The following is a 27,063-nucleotide window of genomic DNA, read 5'->3' as shown; positions in this document are numbered from 1 at the left end:
TTCAATCTCTATTTTTTTCTAAGGGAATGCCGCCTGAGATCTTTAAAGACTGAAAAAGTTTGCTCTTGATAAATGGCTCCATGGAAAGGAGTTTATAAAGTTCACAGCATATACGTCTATCAGAAGGACCTCCGCTACTTTATTTTAGTGCATAATCGCTTGATTTATAACCACCTGCTGTAACCTGTCATTTCTAAACTTCTGTTTGCCGAGACAATGGGATTCCGATAAAAATGACTTTGGTATGAAAACCACTTAGTCACATTGGGATATTAATAGCTGTAGTTACCGGTTTACATTTATATGATAAAAGGACGAATGTTAGATCACCGGCTTGTCTTCTCAATTTTATTTTACAAATTAAATTTTCTGTATAATTAATAAAAACGTGTGCATGTTCACCGAGCCAAAGAGGTGGCAGAGTGTCACGTTACCTTAGAGGTGCTGAAGTGTTTAAAATTACATAGACGTTGGGGCGCCCAAGAGCACAGTCCAAGATAGTCCTTCATACATGGTAACGTTGGAAGGGACCTCCTGGGTCATCTCATTTAACCAGCTGCTCAAGGCAGCATTCACTAAATCATCCCACACAGATGTCTGTCCAGTCTCCATCATAATCATGCTGGAGTTTACCATCCAGAACGGAAAGGGGAAGACTTTGCTTTTTTTGTGAAGAAGGCCGGCCCACGCGGAGCTGAGCTTTCTCTCCTGAATGGACTGGTAGGATCCCGGTGTGTAAACATAGTAAAACCCACCCAAAAGAGCAATATCCAGTCCATATATCCTGTATTATACTTTCAGCTCTACCATGTATTGTATTACACATACTGGCCATCTTCGTTGAGTAGACCACCACCCCAGAGTAACATTTTTCAATGCAGTTTTGGGTAAGTTTTATTGTATTTCCTCCAACGTAAGAGAATTGTTTCAGACCCCACCATGCAACTGTTGCTGTCAACCTACCTCTCAATTTTCCATATCCAGAATGATATTCCATATGAGTGAGAAAAAAAAAAGTAACAGATTGCAAATTGGGTGAAAATTTTCTTCACCTCCCCCGAGGAGTCTAATTTTCATTTAACACTGAATATTGTTATGTATCAGCCAACTAATAAGAGGTCCCTGTGAAATCTACAGGAGGATGACTTAGGGTGAGTACCCACGCTCAGTGTTTGCAGCAGAGGGTTTTTGCTGAGTCCAAAACGCGTTGTACAGTACATGCACAGTGGATGGAATTGATAGAAATCGCATACCCACTGTGCTTCTTTTTGACACTGTGTAAACTGACCTGCGGCATGGGTTTCCGAGCCGCAGCTTGTCAATTCATTCTTGCGGAGACGTGTGTGTTCTGAGCGGGGAACACAGCAAAAATACACTGTGTCAGTAAACCTGATCGTGGAAAGACAAATGGAGACCTAAAAGAAGCACAGATAGGGTCTTATCCGAGCTAAATTAGCAAACGCCCAAATGGCGTAAAAAGGCTCACATCTTGTAGTTGCGAGAGCCACAACTTCTATAATAGGGTGTAACATGACTGCTATAGCATCCCAGTGGGAGATGATCTATGCAGATAGATGAAAGGGTTAAAAGCCACACTGCCATGGAAGTAATACCAAATCCAAGCTGTTAAGGATCGTTATCTTTATTTGTAAACCAGTTCAGCAGACAATTCTCCTTCAGGACAAAAATAAATTTTGTCCTGAAGAATTGTCTCTGAAACATGTTGTCAGATAAGGATTGTGATATTGTCAACGTGTTTCAGAAACAGTTCTCCTTCTTCAGGACTGTTTTTTTTTCCTTATCACCCTGGATTTGGTCCTGAAGGAAAATTGTCTATAAAACTTGTCATCTTCACAATCAGCCTGGATTTGGTCTTGAAGAAGACTTGTCTCTGAAACGCATTGACAATCATTATAATCCTTATCACCCTGGATTTGGTCCTGAAGGAGAATTGTCTATGAAACGCATTGACAATCCTCACAATCCTTATCAGCCTGGATTTGGTCTTGAAGAAGAATTGTCTCTTAAGCCTGCTTTACACGTTGCAATTTTGCATACGATATCGTATGCGATTTGCAACGCCCCCATTGTATGTGTGGCACGTTCAATTTTGTTGAACGTGCCGCACAAACGATTAACCCCCATCACACGTACTTACCTTCCATACGCCCTCGATGTGGGCGGCGAACGTCCACTTCCTGGAGTGGGAGGGACGTTCGGCGTCACATCGACGTCACGCTGCAGCCGGCCAATAGAAGCGGAGGGGCGGGAGCTGAGCGGGACGTAAACATCCCGCCCACCTCCTTCCTTCCGCATTGTGGGCCGGGAGTCGCAGGACGCAGGTAAGATCTGTTCATCGTTCCCGGGGTGTCACACACTGCAATGTGTGCTACCCCGGGTACGATGAACGACCTGACGTTCAATTTATGAGGAATGTACGACGTGCGTGCGATGAACGTTTTACCGTTCAATCACAATCGCACGTACCTGTCACACACTGCAATGTACTTACAATGCCGGATGTGCGTCACTTACGACGTGACCCCGCCGACACATCGTAAGATACATTGCAGCGTGTAAAGCAGGCTTAACACGCATTGACAAAGATCACGATCCTTATCAGCTTGGCTTTGGTCCTGAAGTAGCATTGTCTTTCAAACGCGTTGACAATCCTCATGATCCTCACCAGCCTAGATTTCGTCCTGAAGGAGAATTGTCTCTGAAACGCGTTGACAAAGATCACGATCCTTAGCAGCCTGGATTTGGTCTTGAAGACGACTTGTCTCTGAAACGCATTGACAATTATCACAAAACTTATTACCCTGGATTTGGTCCTGAAGGAGAATTGTCAATGAAACGCGTTGACAATCATTACCATCCTTATCACCCTGGATTTGGTCCTGAAGGAGAATTGTCTATGAAACTCGTTGACAATCCTCACAGTCCTTATCAGCCTGGATTTGGTCTTGATGAAGAATTGTCTCTAACACGCATTGACAAAGATCACAATCCTTATCAGATTTGCTTTGGTCCTGAAGGAGAATTGTCTCTGAAACGCGTTGACAAATAATCACAATCCTAATCAGCGGGGCTTTGTTATTGCTTCCATGGTAGCTCAGCTTTTAACCCCCTCATCTACCTACATTGCTTAGTAACCTTGATCGTGGGTACAGACACTGCGTTCTCCTGCACAGGGCACTAGCTTCTCTGCAAGAGGAAAAACGCTACCTCCAGAAAGCGAAGTAGCCTGACTGTGTAGGCACGTACCCTTAAGGCCGCTTTACACGCAACGATATCGCTAACTAGATATCGCTGGGGTCACGGAATTCGTGACACACTTCTGGCTTCGTTAGTGACGTCGTTGCGTGTGACACCTACGAGCGTCCGCTGACAATCAGAAATACTCACCAAATCGTTGATTGTTGACACGTCGTTCATTTCCCAAATATCGTTGCTCGTTCTGGAGGCAGGTTGTTCATCGTTCATGAGGCAGCACACATCGCTATGTTTGACACCTCGGGAACGACAAACAACAGCGTTCCTGCGTCCACCGGCAACGAGGTGGGCGTGCCGTTAATGCGGCTGCTCTCCGCCCCTCCACTTCTATTGGTGGGCCATTGTGTGATGTCGCTGTGACGCCGCACGAACCTCCCCCTTACAAAAGAGGTTGTTCGCCGGCCACACCGACGTCGTTAGGAAGGTAAGTTGGTGTGACGCGTATTGGTGTGACGCGATTTGCCCGTGACGCACAAACGACGGGGACGGGTGCGATCGCTAGTGATGTCGCTGCGTCTAAAGCGGCCTTTAGTGTGCACATGCTCAAAGAAGAGTGTCCTACAGCAATTTCCACTAGAAAACTCCTAATTTTTAACCGCCTCAACCAAACCCTCTGTGTGTACATGGCCTAAAGCCGCCAAGACATAAGCCACTGCGCACTAAGGGACCGGGCAGTAATTCCACTTTCTCTATTTTCCTTGTCGTCCGATTAATTATTTATCAATTGTACACACTCTTGAATCAGTGTGATTATCCAGGGCACGCAGCGTATAAACCACTTGAAAGCTAAATCCAGGCATAGCTATTCCGCAGCACGCCCGACAATCTAAATATTGCTCTTAGAGTAATCGAAGCAGCAGGAGAAGTCAACGCCGTTGATGGACTATTCTTCAAATTGATTTCAAAAATGTATTTAAGGGGATGATCTTCCACTGTAGATTACCTATTGATTTTTAATATGAAAAGCTCATTATATAGGCAGTAACTGCATATAAAAACCCAGCAAACCTTTGCATAAATCCTTTAATTGAATTTCTAGCAGCTCTTTGGTCCCCCTTCTTCCCCCCCGGTAATTAAATCTGCGCTGTGTGTTCTGCATCCTCCATGTTTTTTTTGGCGGCGGTAACGTAACCAATTTAAAAAGTGAAGTCGGTAATTGTTCTGCATTGAAATTCCTTTAATCTGGCTTTAAATAAAAAAAAAAATAATATTAATAAAAAAAAAAAGTCCAATAGTCCAGCAATTATTCCAAAAATAAAAATAACGCGTCGGAACACAATATTCTCCTTATGCAGATTTTGGGTTAACATTTCAGGCTCGATTCATTATTGCATTTTTGCCTTTTTATTGTCTAGATTTTGGCATTTTTCACCTTATTCTTTTCATTTGCTCCTTTTTAAAGTTTATTTTATGTTTTTATAGTGTTATTGTAGCGCCCCTGAGACCATCAGGGGGCTACAAGGTTCTGCATCCCCACCAGGATGCAGGGCCTACCCCCTTAGGGACCCAGAACTCCAGTGCCAGTACCAACACAAACCCAGGTAATCCCAGGTTTCCCCACCAATCCCCCATACAGTGGTACCCAGCTAGGGTGGGACCAATGGATGGCCGCCTAGAGGTGGAGCCAGTCCACTAGTTGACCAGGCGGGAGGGGCAGACTGTGGAGAGTAGTCAGAAAGAGACAGGTGAGAGCGAAGGTGGAAGTGAAGGACGACCTGACTTGGGTTGACGGTGACCTGGTACCCAGGAGAGGTGGTTGCCGGTGGAGTACTCCCGGGACTACGCACCGACGGGGTACAGGACCCTAGGACCGGAAAGAGCTACAGGCCGACCTGTTAACACAGGGGACCATCAAGGACCTTGCTGGCCCTAAAGAGTCCGAAGACTCAGTAGCAAAGGGAGAACCGGGGACAGGACGAGAGACTCCAACCCCACAAGGTTTACGCTACCGTCAGGCGGACAGACGTGAACAAACCACGGAAGGGGACCCCCAGTTGTTCTATACCACGGGGACCCACTTACCAGAGACAGGTGCAGGGGTTCCAGAGTTCCAGAGCACCAAACTGGCAGTGGGACGAAGGGGACCTGGAGGCGGAACCAGCCGGCCTCGGGCAACCAGTCAACATCTACCAGCAGTGAGTAGACCAGTTGCACTGAACACCTATGTGGACTACCTTCTTCCGACGCCCACTGCACCATACACCCGCTGGGGCGTGTGGCGTGGAGGGACTACCATAGCTGCCAATACCACCAGCCCCAGTAGAGAGAGTCTGCAGCGGCGGCTCCATACACTTAGCCGCAACACCGCAAGTGGCGTCACATGTGAACATTATCTTATTCTCCCCTATTAATATCCCCATTACAAAAAGGGCCCAGGGCACGGAACCGGGCAACGGCCACCACCGTGAAATCCCAAAGGGAGACACTGTCCGGGACCGAGTACCCCACATCCCTGGGCGCGGCATTATTATTTTTTAGATAAATTTCAACTTTTTAAAAAGTAGCCTCAGTTTTGCACTTCAGCCTCCCCACCCCCTTCCCGTATACCTGAATTTTTTGCACAAATTTTGGACATTTCAGCAGAACATGCTGCATTTTGCACTAGACAGTAGCAAAAGAGGTTAAAGTAAAAAAATAAATGAGGATTTTTTTATTTTGCACCATATTTTTAAACCATGTGCGCCACCGTGGAGCGTTTGTTGCAAAAAAGTCAATCAATACCACAAAACAAAAATTGAAAAGTGAGTTAAAAATAATGACTTATCAACAATAGAGGGATTTTTTATTTGTTTACTGCTCATTGTCTAGATTACTGGCCATCGCTGCGGTCTATCATCAATGGCCAAACAGGCACAGTGCTTACAAGCTCTTTCCAATTGAACTTGTAAGTGCTGCTCTGAAACTGGCCTGATCGCTAGTGAGATTTTAATTTGTTTATTGCTCTTGTCTTGGTTGCCGACCACCACTGCAGTCTGGCTTAAAAGGCACAGTTCTTACAAGTTCTATTGGAAAGAACTTGTAAGCGCTGCTGTGAAACTGGCCTAATTGCTAGAGGGAGTTTAATTTCATTGTTTACTGCTCAGTTTCTAAATGACCAACTACCAATGCAATTTATCAGCAGAAGCAGAATATATGCAGTGCTTACAAGCTCTTTTCTGCAGAGCTTGTGAGTGGTGCACTGAAACTAGTCTGATTGCTTTAGCGATTTTAATTTCATTGTGCATTGCTCATTGCCTAGGTTACCAACCTCCAATGCAATGTATCATCAAAGGCTGAACATGTGCAGTTCTTACAAGCTCTTCCCAATAGAGCTTGTGATTGCTGCTCTGAAACTGGCCAGATCGCTAGAGGGATTTTAATTTAATTGTTTATTGCTCATTGTCTAGGTTGCTGGCGACCACTGTAGCCTATCAGCAGTGGCTGAAATGGCATATTTTTTGCAAGCTCTTTCCAATAGAACTTGTAAGCGCTGCTCTGAAACTGGCCTGATTGCTATAGGAATTTTAATTTGTTTACTACTCATGGTCTAGGTTACCAACTACTCATGGTCTAGGTTACCAACCACCCATGCAATTTATTAGTAGAGTATGAACATGAGCAGTACTTACAAGTTCTTTCCAACAGAGCTTTGTAAGTGCTGCTCTGAAACTGTCCTGATTGCTAAAGGGATTTTAGTTTCATTGTTTGTTACCAACCACTGATGCAATTTATCAGCACAGGATGAACATTTACAGTGCTTACAAGCTCTTTCCAATAGAGCTTGTGAATGCTGCTCTGAAACTGGCCTGATTGTTAGTGAGATTTTAATATAATTGTTTATTGACCATTGTCTAGGTTGTCGGCCACCACTGTACTCTATCAGCACTGGCTGAAATGGCACATTTTTAAAAGCTCTTTCCAATAGAACTTTTAAGCGCTGCTCTGAAACTGGTTTGATTGTTATTGGGGTTTTAATTTCACTGTTTACTGCTCACTTCCTAGGATACCAACCAAACCACCAATGGAATTTTTGAGCAGTGGCTGAACATGCTCTCTTACAAGCTGTTTCCAATATAACTTGTAAGCACTGCTCTGAAACTGGCCTGATTGGTATAGAGATTTTAATTTCATTCTTAATCGCTCATTTCCTAGATTACCAACTACCAATGTAATTTATCAGCAGAGGCTAATCATGTGCGTTGCTTACAAGATCTTTCCAGTAGAACTTGTAAACGCTGCTCTGAAACTGGCTTGATTGGTATAGGGATTTTAATTTCATTCTTTACCGCTCATTTCCTAGATTACCAACTACCAATGCAATTTATCAACAGAAGCTGAACATGTGCTGTGCTTACAAGATCTTTCCAATAGAACTTGTAAGCGCTGCTCTGAAACTGTCCTGATTGGTATAGGGATTTTAATTTCATTCTTTACCGCTCATTTCCTAGATTACCAACTACCAATGCAATTTATCAGCAGAAGCTGAACATGTGCTGTGCTTACAAGATCTTTCCAATAGGACTTGTAAGCGCTGCTCTGAAACTGGCCTGATTGGTATAGGGATTTTAATTTCATTCTTTACCGCTCATTTTCAAGATTACCAACTATCAATGCAATTTATCAGCAGAAGCTGAACATGTGCTGTGCTTACAAGCTCTTTCCAATAGAACTTGTAAGCGCTGCTCGGAAACTGACCAGATCGCTGAAGCACACAATTTTCTCCCGATTAGGTCCCTGTGTTCTTCTGGTGCTGCAGAGGCAAAGCTGCCTTTGCTTGCCGCGTGAAAGAGCGCACTGTTTGACAATGAGTCACGGGACCATCTCCATTCATTCTTATGGGGTTGATGAAGACTAGCCAAACCCAACGCTTGGATGGCCCCATTAAAAATAAAAGGAGCCCTAGTGCACATGACTGACCACCGCTCCATTGGAGCTCAGGATCGGTGTGGGTCCAAGCCGAAGACGTTAACCCTTATCCCATCAATAAGGAACAACTTCCAAACTTAAGAATTTTGCTCTGGAAGACGAAACGACACTCCGCCGTAACGATTTCTAAAATGGAACATTATTTGGTGCCACGTGCCCGCCGGTCCACTTCTGCTGTGACAGGACATTTCAAATACCAAGTTGAAAGAAATCAAATCTATTTCTGCCGCCGAGCTTTGATCCCGCAGTCATTTATGATGCATAGACAAATATAAATGCCAGTTTATTTATTTATTTTATTAATTTTATTTTATTTTTTTCATCCGTCGTTTATAATATTTAACATTTGTTATTTAAAATCACTTACATCCCCCCCAGAGATAGGAACGGAATCGATGCGGAGCCGGATATTGCCCATAGTAGCTGACTTATGAAATTGTTCAGAAAAGCAAATTAGGCGCGTTTTAAGGTGTAATCAATTTTCCAGGACCCACAAGTGAGGGGAAAAGAAAAAAAAATACAAAAGAAGTTGTAGAATTTTTAATAAAGGCCTTTACAAAAGAAAAATAAATAAATAACAGCGGTATTTATGGCGGATTCCATTCTGGTTTTATTGCTCATTAATGGAGAGAATAGAACTCGGTGTATTCATCTTTCGAAATCCCTTAAATTGAGCCACTTATCTCATTTTATATGCTCCTTACCACAAGCAAGGCTTTGTATCGGAGGGGAGCCTATACCGGATTCCCACCGGGGCTTAATATCGCAGACGCCATGATGCCACATGCACGCGGCAGGGCCGATTATGCGAAGAATGATGGATACGTAATGAGAAAACACTCAGTTTATATGTGCGTGGTTAGTTTTCTCAGAACGTAAAAGGTCGATCCAGTGGAACTATCAGCAATTAGAAAAGGGATTGCAGCTGATTCTTTCTGTGAGGTAAAACAACTTTTTTAAACAGGAAATGGAATGTTTTACATCACAGAAAGCTAACTAAATAATTGATTGCTCTCAGTGAGAAAAACAGAATAATAATTTGGTAGTTGTGATACCTTTTAATGGCTGACTAAAATAATAAAAATGGAGAAAGCTAGCTGTAATGTCTGTATGCTCTCCCTGTCCAGGAGATGTGGTCTATTTGACCTGTTCCTGTACATGACATAGGGGCACATTTATAACAATATCTCAGGACAGGATCATTTTTTTTTTTTAACACATCCAATTGTGGAACTTATTTTTTTATTCTAAAAATCTATTAATTAACCCCTTCAAGACCGGGCGATTTTTAGTTTTTTGCTCCACCTTTTTCAGAGGCTTTCTAATTTGCATACTTCCCAGGGAGCTTTGCTCTAGAATCACTGCGTTGAGAAACACGTGATGGTGTCTCCGCAGTGGATATGTTGATCTCCCTAAGGTCAACAATGCTTGCTTAAGTAGTCTTTTACTAGGCAATGCTCCCACTAGCCAGATTCCTACTCCACACTGATGAGGGGCAAATACCCTGAAACAGCTGTCTGTGGATGGATACCATGTTTGGCATAGGCGGTCTCCTTGACTGGAGACTGTCCTTCCCGTGGTTGTTCCTTCCCGGTAAAAGACCTGGCTAGTTTCCTGCCAGCGTTGAGAAACATGTGATGGTGTCTCCGCGGCTTTCTCATTTCCACCTTTTTCAGAGAGCCGTAACTTTTTTTTATTTTTCCGTCAATCTTACCATATGAGGGCTTGTTTTTTTGTGGAACGATTTGTACTTTTATATGAAACCATAAGTTTTACCATATAGTGTACTGGAAAACGGGCAAAAAATTCCAAGTGCAAAAAAGTGCAATTGCACAATTGTTCTGAAGGTATTTTATTCACCGTGTTAAATATATGGTAAAACTGATGTGTCAGTGTGATGCTTAGATCGGTGCGAATTCGTAGATATCAAACACCTATGTAAACATAGGTTTACTTTTATCTAATGGGTGAACAAAAGTTCAGAAGTTGGTCCAAAAAAAGTGGCAAAGTTTTTGCACCATTTTCCAAGACCTGTAATGGTCTCAGTTTTCGGGATATGGGGCTCAGTGATGGCTTATTTTTCGCATCTCGAGCTGGCATTTTTAATGATAACATTTTTGTGCAGATGCCACGTTTTGATCGCCTTTTGCGCAAAATTTGTGATGACTAAAAAACATAGTTTTGGCATTTGACTTTTTTGCCGCCATGCTGTTTACCTATCAGGTTAATTGATTCTATATTTTGATAGAAAGGCATTTCTGAAAATGGCGATACCTAATGTGTGTGTGTATATAATATGTGTGTGTGTGTATATATATATATATACAGTTAGGTCCAGAAGTAATTGGACAGTGACACAATTTTGGCGAGTTGGGCTCTGCATGCCACCACATTGGATTTGAAATGAAACCTCTACAACAGAATTCAAGTGCAGATTGTAACGTTTAATTTGAAGGTTTGAACAAAAATATCTGATAGAAATTGTAGGAATTGTACACATTTCTTTACAAACACTCCACATTTTAGGAGGTCAAAAGTAATTGGACAAATAAACCAAACCCAAACAAAATATTTTTTTTTCAATATTTTGTTGCGAATCCTTTGGAGGCAATCACTGCCTTAAGTCTGGAACCCATGGACATCACCAAACGCTGGGTTTCCTCCTTCTTAATGCTTTGCCAGGCCTTTACAGCCGCAGCCTTCAGGTCTTGCTTGTTTGTGGGTCTTTCCGTCTTAAGTCTGGATTTGAGCAAGTGAAATGCATGCTCAATTGGGTTAATATCTGGTGATTGACTTGGCCATTGCAGAATGTTCCACTTTTTTGCACTCATGAACTCCTGGGTAGCTTTGGCTGTATGCTTGGTGTCATTGTCCATCTGTACTATGAAGCGCCGTCCGATCAACTTTGCAGCATTTGGCTGAATCTGGGCTGAAAGTATATCCCGGTACACTTCAGAATTCATCCGGCTACTCTTGTCTGCTGTTATGTCATCAATAAACACAAGTGACCCAGTGCCATTGAAAGCCATGCATGCCCATGCCATCACCTTGCCTCCACCATGTTTTACAGAGGATGTGGTGTGCCTTGGATCATGTGCCGTTCCCTTTCTTCTCCAAACTTTTTTCTTCCCATCATTCTGGTACAGGTTGATCTTTGTCTCATCTGTCCATAGAATACTTTTCCAGAACTGAGCTGGCTTCATGAGGTGTTTTTCAGCAAATTTAACTCTGGCCTGTCTATTTTTGGAATTGATAAATGGTTTGCATCTAGATGTGAACCCTTTGTATTTACTTTCATGGAGTCTTCTCTTTACTGTTGACTTAGAGACAGATACACCTACTTCACTGAGAGTGTTCTGGACTTCAGTTGATGTTGTGAACGGGTTCTTCTTCACCAAAGAAAGTATGCGGCGATCATCCACCACTGTTGTCATCCGTGGACGCCCAGGCCTTTTTGAGTTCCCAAGCTCACCAGTCAATTCCTTTTTTCTCAGAATGTACCCGACTGTTGATTTTGCTACTCCAAGCATGTCTGCTATCTCTCTGATGGATTTTTTCTTTTTTTTCAGCCTCAGGATGTTCTGCTTCACCTCAATTGAGAGTTCCTTAGACCACATGTTGTCTGGTCACAGCAACAACTTCCAAATGCAAAACCACACACCTGTAATGAACCCCAGACCTTTTAACTACTTCATTGATTACCAGTTAACGAGGGAGACGCCTTCAGAGTGAATTGCAGCCCTTAGAGTCCCTTGTCCAATTACTTTTGGTCCCTTGAAAAAGAGGAGGCTATGCATTACAGAGCTATGATTCCTAAACCCTTTCTCCGATTTGGATGTGAAAACTCTCATATTGCAGCTGGGAGTGTGCACTTTCAGCCCATATTATATATATAATTGTATTTCTGAACATGTTTTTGTAAACAGCTAAAATAACAAAACTTGTGTCACTGTCCAAATATTTCTGGACCTAACTGTATATATATATATATATATATATATAGATATATATATATATATATATATATATAATGTATGTTTAATTTTCAATGGGAGTTGATTTGAACTTTATTTTTTTTAATTTTTTAAAATTTTCAATTTTTTTTTTTATTAATTATTTTTACTAGTCCCCCTAAGGGACTATAAGGATCAGCAGTCTGATCGCTGATTCATTTCTGCATATCAGAGCTGCGCAGCTTTGATCAACATAAATACAGCGTTCCTGTTACAGCCACTGCTCTGTCGGCTCTAACAGGATCTGCGTCATGATAGTGACAGGACTCATCACATGACCCGTCACCACTACGGAAACCATCTCCTCCCTGTGATCGCGTCACTAGACCTCCGATGGCAGTGGGGAAAGGCATGTTCTTTGTCGCTGCCATTTAAATAGCGCTATCGTAATTTGACAGTGCGATTTAAGATGTTAACAGGCGCGGGTGGTTCGCAGATCCACACATGCCTGTTAACCACACATGTCTGCTGTTCTTTTCAGCAGACATGTGCAGGGAACAATGAAGGCTCACCGCAGCAGCTGGCGATGATTACCCCAACATGATTTAGGACTTCTCGGTATGTCCTAGGTCGTGAAGGGGTTAAATTGTATATTGTTTGTGGCACAACCCCTTTAAGTATGAAAAAAAAATACTGTCCCCGAAGGTGGGCAGAGCACCCTCCTTCATGTCTTGTAAATACAGGATTACGGCAACATGTTTCTGTCTCTTCCTTGTACGCGGGAAAGCTGCGATCAGTGACGGCGGCTGCTAAGATTTAGAATGTATTTGCGTGAGCGGATTGCCAGCAGAACCGGCCTTCCCCAGTGGTGGCGTGCGCAGACTTGAAAAATCAATAGGGATTAACCTCTCACCCCCCTCACATACTTATACCGTGGTCTGCACAGCTTACCAATATTTCATCTGTTTCTCCTAAACGTTGGGACTCAATAACGTGCAGCTGTCCCCCCGCATGTGACTAATTAATTACAAAAATTCAGCCGCGCTGGAAAAAAAAAGTGATTAAATATCACATCAGCGATCTACCGGAACAGAGGGACTTTTAATAGGCAGAAACGACTAATTTCACATCAATTATTGTTTGTTGGGCATTGTCCCTGCCTTGTACTACGGGCAAAGTTAATTTAAAGATTAAAAAGGGATCTGTCCAAATTGCCCTTGGTATCCGTCATCGGTAGCAGACTTATTCACGAAGGATGAGCTTTTAGGGCCTGACTCTAAAGCAAAAAAAAACAAATAAAAATAAGAATTTTGACGAAAAAGATCAAAATACAACAAACTTGTAAAATAAAGTGAAAAGAACCAACGAAAAAAAAGTAAAACTTTTTTTCTATTTGGAAACAAGTTTTTGGCCCTGTGTAAATATTTGAAGCACATTTTATTTTATTTTTTTTCAAATAGTCTCATTAATCATTCATCCCCAGTGTAGAACCACCAGCCCCCCCGGTGTATAACATCCGGCCCCTTTCCCCTGGTGTATAACATCCGGCCCCTCACCCCCCGGTGTATAACATCCGGCCCCTCACCCCCAGTGTATAACATCCGGCCCCTCTCCCCTGGTGTATAACATCCGGCCCCTCAACCCCTGGTGTATAACATCTGGCCCCTCTCCCCTGGTGTATAACATCCGGCCCCTCTCCCCTGGTGTATAACATCCGGCCCCTCAACCCCTGGTGTATAACATCTGGCCCCTCTCCCCTGGTGTATAACATCCGGCCCCTCGCCCCCCCAGTGTATAACATCCGGCCCCTCTCCCCTGGTGTATAACATCCGGCCCCTCACCCCTGGTGTATAACATCCGGCCCCTCTCCCCTGGTGTATAACATCCGGCCCCTCTCCCCTGGTGTATAACATCCGGCCCCTCTCCCCTGGTGTATAACATCCGGCCCCTCGCCCTCCAGTGTATAACATCCGGCCCCTCACCACTGGTGTATAACATCCGGCCCCTCACCACTGGTGTATAACATCCGGCCCCTCACCACTGGTGTATAACATCCGGCCCCTCGCCCTCCAGTGTATAACATCCGGCCCCTCGCCCTCCAGTGTATAACATCCGGCCCCTCACCACTGGTGTATAACATCCGGCCCCTCACCACTGGTGTATAACATCCGGCCCCTCACCACTGGTGTATAACATCCGGCCCCTCACCACTGGTGTATAACATCCGGCCCCTCGCCCTCCAGTGTATAACATCCGGCCCCTCGCCCTCCAGTGTATAACATCCGGCCCCTCGCCCTCCAGTGTATAACATCCGGCCCCTCTACCCCAGTGTATAACATCCGGCCCCTCTACCCCAGTGTATAACATCCTGCCCCTCACCCCCGGTGTATAACATCCGCTCCCTCGCCCCTGGTGTATGACATCCGGCCCCTCTCCCCTGGTGTATAACATCCGGCCCCTCTCCCCTGGTGTATAACATCCGGCCCCTCTCCCCTGGTGTATAACATCCGGCCCCTCTCCCCTGGTGTATAACATCCGGCCCCTCGCCCCTGGTGTAAAACATCCGGCCCCTCGCCCTCCAGTGGATAACATCCGGCCCCTCGCCCTCCAGTGTATAACATCCGGCCCCTCGCCCTCCAGTGTATAACATCCGGCCCCTCTACCCCAGTGTATAACACCCGGCCCCTCTACCCCAGTGTATAACATCCGGCCCCTCTACCCCGGTGTATAACATCCGGCCCCTCTCCCCTGGTGTATAACATCCTGCCCCTCATCCCCGGTGTATAACATCCGGCCCCTTGCCCCTGGTGTATAACATCCGCTCCCTCGCCCCTGGTGTATGACATCCGGCCCCTCTCCCCTGGTGTATAACATCCGGCCCCTCTCCCCTGGTGTATAACATCCGGCCCCTCTCCCCTGGTGTATAACATCCGGCCCCTCTCCCCTGGTGTATAACATCCGGCCCCTCGCCCCTGGTGTAAAACATCCGGCCCCTCGCCCTCCAGTGGATAACATCCGGCCCCTCGCCCTCCAGTGTATAACATCCGGCCCCTCGCCCTCCAGTGTATAACATCCGGCCCCTCTACCCCAGTGTATAACATCCGGCCCCTCTACCCCAGTGTATAACATCCGGCCCCTCTACCCCGGTGTATAACATCCGGCCCCTCTACCCTGGTGTATAACATCCTGCCCCTCACCCCCGGTGTATAACATCCGGCCCCTAGCCCCTGGTGTATAACATCCGGCCCCTAGCCCCCGGTGTATAACATCCGGCCCCTCGCCCCTGGTGTATAACATCTGGCCCCTCGCCCCCCCCCGATGTATAACATCCGGCCCCTCTCCCCTGGTGTATAACATCCGGCCCCTCGCCCCCCGGTGTATAACATCCGGCCCCTTGCCCCTGGTGTATAACATCCGGCCCCTCGCCCCTGGTGTATAACATCCGGCCCCTCTCCCCTGGTGTATAACATCCGGCCCCTCACCACTGGTGTATAACATCCGGCCCCTCTCCCCTGGTGTATAACATCCGGCCCCTCGCCCCTGGTGTAAAACATCCGGCCCCTCGCCCTCCAGTGTATAACATCCGGCCCCTCGCCCTCCAGTGTATAACATCCGGCCCCTCGCCCTCCAGTGTATAACATCCGGCCCCTCGCCCTCCAGTGTATAACATCCGGCCCCTCTACCCCAGTGTATAACATCCGGCCCCTCTACCCCGGTGTATAACATCTGGCCCCTCTACCCTGGTGTATAACATCCGGCCCCTCACCCCCGGTGTATAACATCCGCTCCCTCGCCCCTGGTGTATAACATCCGGCCCCTCTCCCCTGGTGTATAACATCCGGCCCCTCGCCCCTGGTGTAAAACATTCGGCCCCTCGCCCTCCAGTGGATAACATCCGGCCCCTCGCCCTCCAGTGTATAACATCCGGCCCCTCTACCCCAGTGTATAACATCCGGCCCCTCTACCCCGGTGTATAACATCTGGCCCCTCTACCCTGGTGTATAACATCCGGCCCCTCACCCCCGGTGTATAACATCCGCTCCCTCGCCCCTGGTGTATAACATCCGGCCCCTAGCCCCTGGTGTATAACATCCTGCCCCTCGCCCCCCCCGATGTATAACATCCGGCCCCTCTCCCCTGGTGTATAACATCCGTCCCCTCGCCCCCCGGTGTATAACATCCGGCCCCTTGCCCCTGGTGTATGACATCCGGCCCCTCTCCCCTGGTGTATAACATCCGGCCCCTCTCCCCTGGTGTATAACATCCGGCCCCTCTCCCCTGGTGTATAACATCCGGCCCCTCTCCCCTGGTGTATAACATCCGGCCCCTCGCCCCTGGTGTAAAACATTCGGCCCCTCGCCCTCCAGTGGATAACATCCGGCCCCTCGCCCTCCAGTGTATAACATCCGGCCCCTCGCCCTCCAGTGTATAACATCCGGCCCCTCTACCCCAGTGTATAACATCCGGCCCCTCTACCCCAGTGTATAACATCCGGCCCCTCTACCCTGGTGTATAACATCCGGCCCCTCTACCCTGGTGTATAACATCCTGCCCCTCACCCCCGGTGTATAACATCCGGCCCCTAGCCCCTGGTGTATAACATCCGGCCCCTCGCCCCTGGTGTAAAACATTCGGCCCCTCGCCCTCCAGTGGATAACATCCGGCCCCTCGCCCTCCAGTGTATAACATCCGGCCCCTCTACCCTGGTGTATAACATCCGGCCCCTCTACCCTGGTGTATAACATCCTGCCCCTCACCCCCGGTGTATAACATCCGGCCCCTAGCCCCTGGTGTATAACATCCGGCCCCTCGCCCCTGGTGTAAAACATTCGGCCCCTCGCCCTCCAGTGGATAACATCCGGCCCCTCGCCCTCCAGTGTATAACATCCGGCCCCTCGCCCTCCAGTGTATAACATCCGGCCCCTCTACCCCAGTGTATAACATCCGGCCCCTCTACCCCAGTGTATAACATCCGGCCCCTCTACCCTGGTGTATAACATCCGGCCCCTCTACCCTGGTGTATAACATCCTGCCCCTCACCCCCGGTGTATAACATCCGGCCCCTAGCCCCTGGTGTATAACATCCGGCCCCTAGCCCCTGGTGTATAACATCCGGCCCCTCGCCCCTGGTGTATAACATCTGGCCCCTCGCCCCCCCCCGATGTATAACATCCGGCCCCTCTCCCCTGGTGTATAACATCCGGCCCCTCGCCCCCCGGTGTATAACATCCGGCCCCTTGCCCCTGGTGTATAACATCCGGCCCCTCGCCCCTGGTGTATAACATCCGGCCCCTCTCCCCTGGTGTATAACATCCGGCCCCTCACCACTGGTGTATAACATCCGGCCCCTCGCCACTGGTGTATAACATCCGGCCCCTCTCCCCTGGTGTATAACATCCGGCCCCTCGCCCCTGGTGTAAAACATCCGGCCCCTCGCCCTCCAGTGTATAACATCCGGCCCCTCGCCCTCCAGTGTATAACATCCGGCCCCTCGCCCTCCAGTGTATAACATCCGGCCCCTCGCCCTCCAGTGTATAACATCCGGCCCCTCTACCCCAGTGTATAACATCCGGCCCCTCTACCCCGGTGTATAACATCTGGCCCCTCTACCCTGGTGTATAACATCCGGCCCCTCACCCCCGGTGTATAACATCCGCTCCCTCGCCCCTGGTGTATAACATCCGGCCCCTAGCCCCTGGTGTATAACATCCTGCCCCTCGCCCCCCGGTGTATAACATCCGGCCCCTCTACCCCAGTGTATAACATCCGGCCCCTCTACCCCGGTGTATAACATCCGACCCCTCTACCCTGGTGTATAACATCCTGCCCCTCACCCCCGGTGTATAACATCCGCTCCCTCGCCCCTGGTGTATAACATCCGGCCCCTAGCCCCTGGTGTATAACATCCGGCCCCTCGCCCCTGGTGTATAACATCTGGCCCCTCGCCCCCCGATGTATAACATCCGGCCCCTCTCCCCTGGTGTATAACATCCGGCCCCTCTCCCCTGGTGTATAACATCCGGCCCCTCGCCCCCCGGTGTATAACATCCGGCCCCTCGCCCCCCGGTGTATAACATCCGGCCCCTTGCCCCTGGTGTATAACATCCGGCCCCTCACCACTGGTGTATAACATCCGGCCCCTCGCCCTCTAGTGTATAACATCCGGCCCCTCACCCCAGTGTATAACATCCGGCCCCTCTCCCCTGGTGTATAACATCCGGCCCCTCGCCCCTGGTGTATAACATCCAGCCCCTCGCCCCCCGGTGTATAACATCCGGCCCCTTGCCCCTGGTGTATAACATCCGGCCCCTCACCACTGGTGTATAACATCCGGCCCCTCGCCCTCTAGTGTATAACATCCGGCCCCTCACCCCAGTGTATAACATCCGGCCCCTCACCCCAGTGTATAACATCCGGCCCCTCGCCATGTATAACCTCTGACCCATCGCTGTGCCATATGAGAGTACTACCATGTGACAGTGTATCCGGTGGTGCAGAACTCACTGATGCCAGCGCAGTCCTGTAATAGGTGCCACAAGTCCATTTCTGATATTTCTTCCCTCCTAAATCTTCCCCGTCACTTGTGAGTGATATTATTGAAAAGTGGAAGGAGCCGCAGCAACTCAGCCACGAAGTGAAGACCCCATCTGTTACAGAGTGAGGGGCCAAGTACTGAGAAGCATAGGGCAGAAAAGTCACCACCGCTCTGCTGATCCCATAACTGCAGAATATAGACCTCCTCTGGTAACATCAGCACAAACACTGCACCTGCCGGGAGCTTCATGGCCGAGCAGCTGCAACAACCGTACATCACCAAGCACAATGGCGAGCCATTCATCACCAAGCACAACGCCGAGCCGTACATCACCAAGCACAATGCCAAGCCATACATCACCAAGCACAATGCCGAGCCATACATCACCAAGCACAATGCTGAGCCATACATCACCAAGCACAACGCCGAGCCGTACATCACCAAGCACAATGCCGAGCTGTACATCACCAAGCACAATGCCGAGCCGTACATCACCATGCACAATGCCGAGCCGTACATCACCTAGCACAATGCAGAGCCGTACATCACCAAGCACAATGCCGAGCCATACATCACTAAGCTCAATGCTGAGCCATACATCACCAAGCACAATGCCGAGCCGTACATCAAGCACAATGCCGAGCCGTACATCACCAAGCACAATGCCGAGCCGTACATCACCAAGCACAATGCCGAGCCGTACATCACCAAGAACAATGCTGAGCCATACATCACCAAGCACGATGCAGAGCCGTACATCACCAATCACAACGCTGAGTCGTACATCACCAAGCACAATGCTGAGCCATACATCACCAAGAACAATGCCAAGCCGTACATCACCAAGAACAATGCTGAGCCGTACATCACCAAGAACAACGCTGAGCCGTACATCACCAAGCACAATGCCAAGTCATACATCACCAAGAACAATGCCAAGCCGTACATCACCAAGAACAATGCTGAGCCGTACATCACCAAGCACAATGCCGAGCCGTACATCACCAAGCACAATGCCGAGCCGTACATCACCAAGCACAATGCCGATCCGTACATCACCAAGCACAATCCCGAGCCGTACATCACCAAGCACAGTGCCGAGCCGTACATCACCAAGCACAATGCCGAGCCATACATCATCAAGCACAATGCTGAGCCATATATCATCAAGCACAATGCCGAGCCGTACATCACCAAGCACAATGCCGAGCCATACATCACCAAGCACAATGCCAAGCCGTACATCACCAAGCACAATGCTGAGCCGTACATCACCAAGCACAATACCGGGCCGTACATCACCAAGCACAATGCTGAGCCGTACATCACCAAGCACAATGTCGAGGAGTCGTACATCTCCAAGCACAATGCTGAGCCGTACATCACCAAGCACAACACCGAGCCGTACATCACCAAGCACAATGCCAAGCCATACATCACCAAGCACAACACCGAGCCGTACATCACCAAGCACAATGCCGAGCTGTACATCACCAAGCACAACGCCGAGCCGTACATCACCAAGCACAATGCCGAGCTGTACATCACCAAGCACAATGCCGAGCCGTACATCACCAAGCACAATGCCGAGCCGTACATCACCTAGCACAATGCAGAGCCGTATATCACCAAGCACAATGCCGAGCCATACATCACTAAGCTCAATGCTGAGTCATACATCACCAAGCACAATGCCGAGCCGTACATCAAGCACAATGCCGAGCCGTACATCACCAAGCACAATGCCAAGCCGTACATCACCAAGCACAATGCCGAGCCGTACATCACCAAGAACAATGCTGAGCCATACATCACCAAGCACGATGCAGAGCCGTACATCACCAAGCACAACGCTGAGTCGTACATCACCAAGCACAATGCTGAGCCATACATCACCAAGAACAATGCCAAGCCGTACATCACCAAGAACAATGCTGAGCCGTACATCACCAAGAACAACGCTGAGCCGTACATCACCAAGCACAATGCCAAGTCATACATCACCAAGAACAATGCCAAGCCGTACATCACCAAGAACAATGCTGAGCCGTACATCACCAAGCACAATGCCGAGCCGTACATCACCAAGCACAATGCCGAGCCGTACATCACCAAGCACAATGCCGATCCGTACATCACCAAGCACAATGCCGAGCCGTACATCACCAAGCACAATCCCGAGCCATACATCATCAAGCACAATGCTGAGCCATATATCATCAAGCACAATGCCGAGCCGTACATCACCAAGCACAATGCCGAGCCATACATCACCAAGCACAATGCCAAGCCGTACATCACCAAGCACAATGCTGAGCCGTACATCACCAAGCACAATAGCGGGCCGTACATCACCAAGCACAATGCTGAGCCGTACATCACCAAGCACAATGTCGAGGAGTCGTACATCTCCAAGCACAATGCTGAGCCGTACATCACCAAGCACAATGCGGAGCCGTACATCACCAAGCACAATGCCGAGCCATACATCACCAAGCACAATGCTGAGCCGTACATCACCAAGCACAATGCCGAGCCATACATCACCAAGCACAATGCTGAGCCGTACATCACCAAGCACAATGTCGAGGAGTCGTACATCTCCAAGCACAATGCCGAGCGGTACATCACCAAGCACAATGTCGAGGAGTCGTACATCACCAAGCACAATGCTGAGCCGTACATCACCAAGCACAATGTCGAGGAGTCGTAAATCTCCAAGCATAATGCTGAACTGTACATCACCAAGCACAATGCCGAGTGTCGGATGGAGTGGTGTAAAGATGCCATCACCGGACTCGGGTGATGAATCACACTGCTCTATCAGTCTCTGAAGCAGGAGTCTCTGGGTTTGGTGATTCCAGGAGGATGTTACCCCCTGACTGCTTTGCACAGTTTAGTGGAGGAGGGATATTTTTCAGGGGTCGGAATAAGCCCTTTAAATCAAGTGAAGCGAAAATCACCCTGGAATCGCCACACCCAGAAGCCCTTCCAGGCTAATTTACATGTGTCTTCAAGCCTCAATTTCTCAGCGCTGATACATCGGATTACTACAAAACAGGTATCATTTTTAGGCAACCTTACAACTTTGATTAGTAAAATTGTCCTGACGTGTTCATGTATGCCTCTGCAGATTCAAGAACATTAGGGTGTGTGCTGTAACAAGGAGTGCGGTTTATGTAAAGAAAAATAATTTCATGCAGCACGTGCACTGACAACCTTCCTGAGGCTCTTTCCTAAATACAGGCAATCTAGGTGGCCTGGAACTGGTGCAGAATTTTGACAATTAGTTTTGACGTGTTTTTTTTTTCCAGATATCACATAGGTTTTTGAAGGGAATACGCAGGTTTTTGCTACCTCATCTGAGAGCAGCATGATATAGGCGACGAGATTCTGAATCCAATGATGTCTCACTTAGATTACTGACTGCAGCCGTTCTGACACAATAAGAACTTTTAGATTTAGCCATGTAGCAGAGCAGAGAGAGCTAACTCCGCCCACACCGGGCTCTGTATAGAGATTGTACATTGGAAGTGAGATGTCAGTCAGAGGAGGGGGCGTTCCAAACTGCCCTGTGCGTAATTTTGTAATCTGAGCACTGAGAAGTCCTGCCGCTTAAACAAACCTAGCAAATCAACAGATCGGACCTTGACAAGTCAGGCATCTCTGTATTCTTTGTGTTAACCCTTGCAGCACGCTGTCTTCATCTTACATAGCAAAAACCTGCTGACATAGTCCTTTTAAAGGGGCAGCAAAGATGATTTTGTAATGGCAAAATTAATTTCAAAATTTCTGCATGGATTTTGGTGCCGCCAGGGAAGTACCGTAAATCTTTTGCTGGAAAAAAATGTATTGTGCTATTTGTGCATTTTCTGAACTGCAGAGAATTAGCTGACAGAATTCCAAGGGTTTATCCGACTGGCATGGACATCCCCTAAAAGCAGCTGATATATTCACTCTGGTTCTATATGCCACTAATTTTCCTTTCAGATAGACGAAAAAATCTGCTGCATAATACAGTAGAGGAAAAACATTTTTTTTACACTATTAATGCATGCACTGTGAACAAAATCCACAGCTTAGTTTGACCATTTCTGCACCATTTGCTGCTGCTTTTCAGCACTGGAAAATACACAATGTGAATATAACCGAAGTTATCTCTTTTCTACTACTTTGGTGTCTTTTCTGCACTTCTGGAATTCAATTCATAAACCCAAAGGATGAGAATGCTATAAATCCCATTGGGATAGGACGTTAATATGAAACCTTTTTTCTTTACTTTTCGGCTAGTTTTGTGGATGTAACTGAAGTTATCCCTTTTCTACTTCTTTGGTGTCTTTTCTGTAGTTCTGGAGTTCAATTTATAATCCTAAAGGATGAGTATGGTATAAATCCCATTGGGATAGGACATTTATAGAAAACCTTTTTTTCCTTACTTTTTAACTAGTTGTGTGTATGTAACTGAAGTTATCCCTTTTCTACTTCTTTGGTGTCTTTTCTGTAGTTCTGGAATTGAATTCGTAACCCTAAACTCTGAGAATGCTATAAATTCCATTGGGATAGGACATTGATATGAAACCTATTTTTCCTTTCTTTTTGGCTAGTTGTTTGGATGTAACTGACGTTATCCTTTTTCTACTTCTTTGGTGTCCTTTCTGTAGTTCTGGAATTCAATTCATAATCCTAAAGGATGATAATGATATAAATCCCATTCGGGTAGGACATTGATATGAAAACTTTTCTTCCTTTCTTTTTGACTAGTTGTTTGCAGGTAACTGAGGTTATCTCTTTTCTACTTCTTTGGTGTCTTTTCTGTAGTTCTGGAATTCAATTCATAATCCCAAAGGATGAGTATGATATAAAACCCATAGGGATAGGACGTTAATATGAAACATTTTTTCCTTTCCTTTTGGCTAGTTGTGTGGATGTAACTGAAGTTATCCCCTTTTCTACTTCTTTGGTGTCTTTTCTGTAGTTCTGGAATTGAATTCATAATCCTAAACTCTGAGAATGCTATAAATCCCATTTGGATAGGACATTGATATGAAACCTATTTTTCCTTTCTTTTTGGCTAATTGTTTGGATGTAACTGACGTTATCCCTTTTCTACTTCTTTGGTGTCCTTTCTGTAGTTCTGGAATTCAATTCATAATCCTAAAGGATGATAATGATATAAATCCCATTCGGGTAGGACATTGATATGAAACCTTTTCTTCCTTTCTTTTTGACTAGTTGTTTGGAGGTAACTGAGGTTATCCCTTTTCTACTTCTTTGGTGTCTTTTCTGTAGTTCTGGAATTCAATTCAGAATCTTAAACTTTGAGAATGATATCCCATTGGGATAGGACATTGATATGAAACCTTTTTTTCCTTTCTTTTTTGGCTAGTTGTGTGGATGTAACTGAAGTTATCCCTTTTCTACTTCTTTGGTGTGTTTTCTGCACTTCTGGAATTCAATTCATAAACCCAAAGGATGAGAATGCTATAAATCCCATTGGGATAGGACGTTAATATGAAACCTTTTTTCTTTACTTTTCGGCTAGTTTTGTGGATGTAACTGAAGTTATCCCTTTTCTACTTCTTTGGTGTCTTTTCTGTAGTTCTGGAGTTCAATTTATAATCCTAAAGGATGAGTATGGTATAAATCCCATTGGGATAGGACATTTATAGAAAACCTTTTTTTCCTTACTTTTTAACTAGTTGTGTGTATGTAACTGACGTTATCCCTTTTCTACTTCTTTGGTGTCTTTTCTGTAGTTCTGGAATTGAATTCATAATCCTAAACTCTGAGAATGCTATAAATCCCATTGGGATAGGACATTGATATGAAACCTATTTTTCCTTTCTTTTTGGCTAGTTGTTTGGATGTAACTGACGTTATCCCTTTTCTGCTTCTTTGGTGTCCTTTCTGTAGTTCTGGAATTCAATTCATAATCCTAAAGGATGATAATGATATAAATCCCATTCGGGTAGGACATTGATATGAAACCTTTTCTTCCTTTCTTTTTGACTAGTTGTTTGGAGGTAACTGAAGTTGTCCCTTTCTGCTTCTTTGGTGTCTTTTCTGTAGTTCTGGAATTCAATTCATAATCCTAAAGGATGAGAATGATATAAATGCCATTGGGATAGGACATTTATATGAAACCTTTCTTACTTACTTTTCGGCTTGTTCTTGATTTTTAAGGTACCTCCTGCCCTGCCCGTATAACATACGACTTCTATTTATAAGCGGCGGATGTTTTCCTTCTCTGCCTAAGACCTGAATTGTGACTGCAACACATTTACCTGCTAGACCAACAGCTGCCGTTCCTTATTCACAGCTTATTATGCACGGAGCCCAATTCCCAGAGGTGAGCTATTAATTCAGGAGTCTCTGCTCAATGTGGTCGATGTTCTCGGTAACAAGTTTAGGATAGCAGATACTCCTTACCTGATCTATTACTCTCAATGATGTATCTGCAAATTGATTAATCCTCACAGTTAGACTTATTAGCTGCATTCAATCAGGCTACCGGCCCCAAATGATTCGCTAAAATGGAAATGCCGGATAAAGTGGGAATTAATTTTGAGCAGACGCTTATGCAAAGTTTAGAAAAAAAAATGCAGGCAAAGATATAAGAATGCAATAGAATTCCTAAATCCAGAAAGTCTGATAAACTGCTACTTGTATCCAGCGGACGACTGAAGAATATATGAGCCATTGTAAGGCTATGGCGTATCACAAATGTGGCACATTTTTGTAAATATTTGATTATATCGTTTCATGGGACAACTCTGAAGATTTGACACTTTAAAGCAATGTAGCCAGTGTCCAACATGTATAACAGTGTAAATTTGGTGTCCTCTAGATAACTCAACACACAGCCATTAAGTCTAAACCACTGGCAACAAACGTGAGTACACCCCTAAGTGTACCCAATTAGCCATTTTCCCTCCCCGATCTCATGTGACTCATTAGTGTTACAAGAAATCATATGGGAATGGGGGGCAGGGGTGTTACATTTGGTGTTATCGCTCACACACTCTCTCATACTGGTCACTGGAAGCTCAACGTGGCCCCTCATGGCAAAGAATTCTTTGAGTATCTGAAAAAAGAATTGTTACTCTACATAATGATGGCCGAGGCTGTAAGAAGATTGCCACCACCCTGACACTGACTTGGAGCCCGTTGGCCAAGACCATACAGCGGTTTAACAAGACAGGTTCCACTTAGAACAGGCCTCATCATGGTCGACCAAAGAAGTTGATTGCACATGCTCAGCGTCCTATCCAGAGGTCGCCTTTTCAGATTAGACGTATGAGTGCTGCCAGCATCGCTGCAAAGGTTACAGGGGTGGGGGGATCCGCCTGTCAGTGCTCAAATCATACGCTGCACTCTGCATCACATTGGTCTGCATGGCTGTCATCCCAGAATGAAGTGTCTTCAACAGATAATGCACAAGAAGGCAACATGGATTTCTGGAACCATGTTCTGTGGTCTGATGAGATGAAGATAAGATGGTGTGAAGTGTGTGTGACGGCAACTAGATAAGGAGTAAAAAGACAAGTGTGTCCTGCCTACAGTCAGACATGGTGGTTGGAGTGTTATGGTTTGGGGCTGCACGAGTGCTGCCAGCTGTGAGGAGCTACAGTTCATTGTGGGAACCATGAATGCCAATATGTACTGTGACATACTGAAGCAGAGCATGATCCCCTCCCTTCATATTCCAATATGATAGCAACCCCAAACACACCTCCAAGATGACCACTGACTTGCTGAAGAAAATGAGGGTAAAGATGCTGGACTGTCCTTAGCGTCTCCAGACCTAAACCCTATTGAGCATCGTAGGGCCTCCTCAAATGAAAGGTGGAGGAGCTCTTGTGGAGAAGAATCCAGGTAAGCTTGACAAGAGTCCGCTGGGCGCCTTCCTACTCTTCTCAACTTTATTAAAACTCATTGCGTGCAGCTATGTAGAGACCTGTCAGTCAAGATGAGCTGGCAGGGAAAAGCTGTAGGGAACCACCCATAGGGCTTCTCTTCTCAACTAATGCTCTAAGCTGTTTTATCCAAAATGCTACAGTTTTTCAGACTTGTTTGCAGCAAGGGCACCTTTTTATATTTCATGCTGCTTTCTTCTTATCTCAACAATGCCTTAGGCCAGTTTCACACATCCTTCTTTTTGCCGGTTTCGCGGATCCGGCGCGCTCCCGTACAGTGAATACAGTACAATGACAGCGCAACAAGCGCCAGTCACGTGCTGTCATGTGACCGGCTCATGTGACCCGGAAGTTACAGCGCTGTCATTGTACCGTATTCACTGTACGGGAGTGCGCCGGATCCGCGAAACCGGAAAAAAGAAGGATGTGTGAAACTGGCCTAAATTAGAATTGAGCAAAAAAAGTAGGCTGAGCCATG

General features: G+C 46.4%; 1 protein-coding gene across 2 annotated transcripts in view; it reads left to right on the top strand.

Moving 5' to 3' along the window:
* WWOX (WW domain containing oxidoreductase) overlaps window positions 1–27,063 on the top strand; it is a 1,222,377-nt gene that overhangs the window by 380,120 nt on the left and 815,194 nt on the right. Inside the window, exon 10 of one of the 2 annotated variants that reach the window (XM_075326935.1) lies at window positions 24,853–24,937. The exons of the other annotated variant lie outside the window; for it this stretch is intronic. Coding sequence (XP_075183050.1) covers window positions 24,853–24,876 — 24 coding nt within the window. The 3' untranslated portion in view covers window positions 24,877–24,937. Of the gene's footprint in view, window positions 1–24,852; window positions 24,938–27,063 lie in introns of those variants that run through there. 2 annotated transcript variants of the gene reach the window in all.

Source organism: Anomaloglossus baeobatrachus, chromosome 10 (genome assembly GCF_048569485.1).
Source record: "Anomaloglossus baeobatrachus isolate aAnoBae1 chromosome 10, aAnoBae1.hap1, whole genome shotgun sequence".
Classification (NCBI taxonomy): Eukaryota; Metazoa; Chordata; class Amphibia; order Anura; family Aromobatidae; genus Anomaloglossus; species Anomaloglossus baeobatrachus.
Note: the sequence above shows the minus strand (reverse complement) of the source record. Positions and strands in the feature narration are given on the sequence as shown.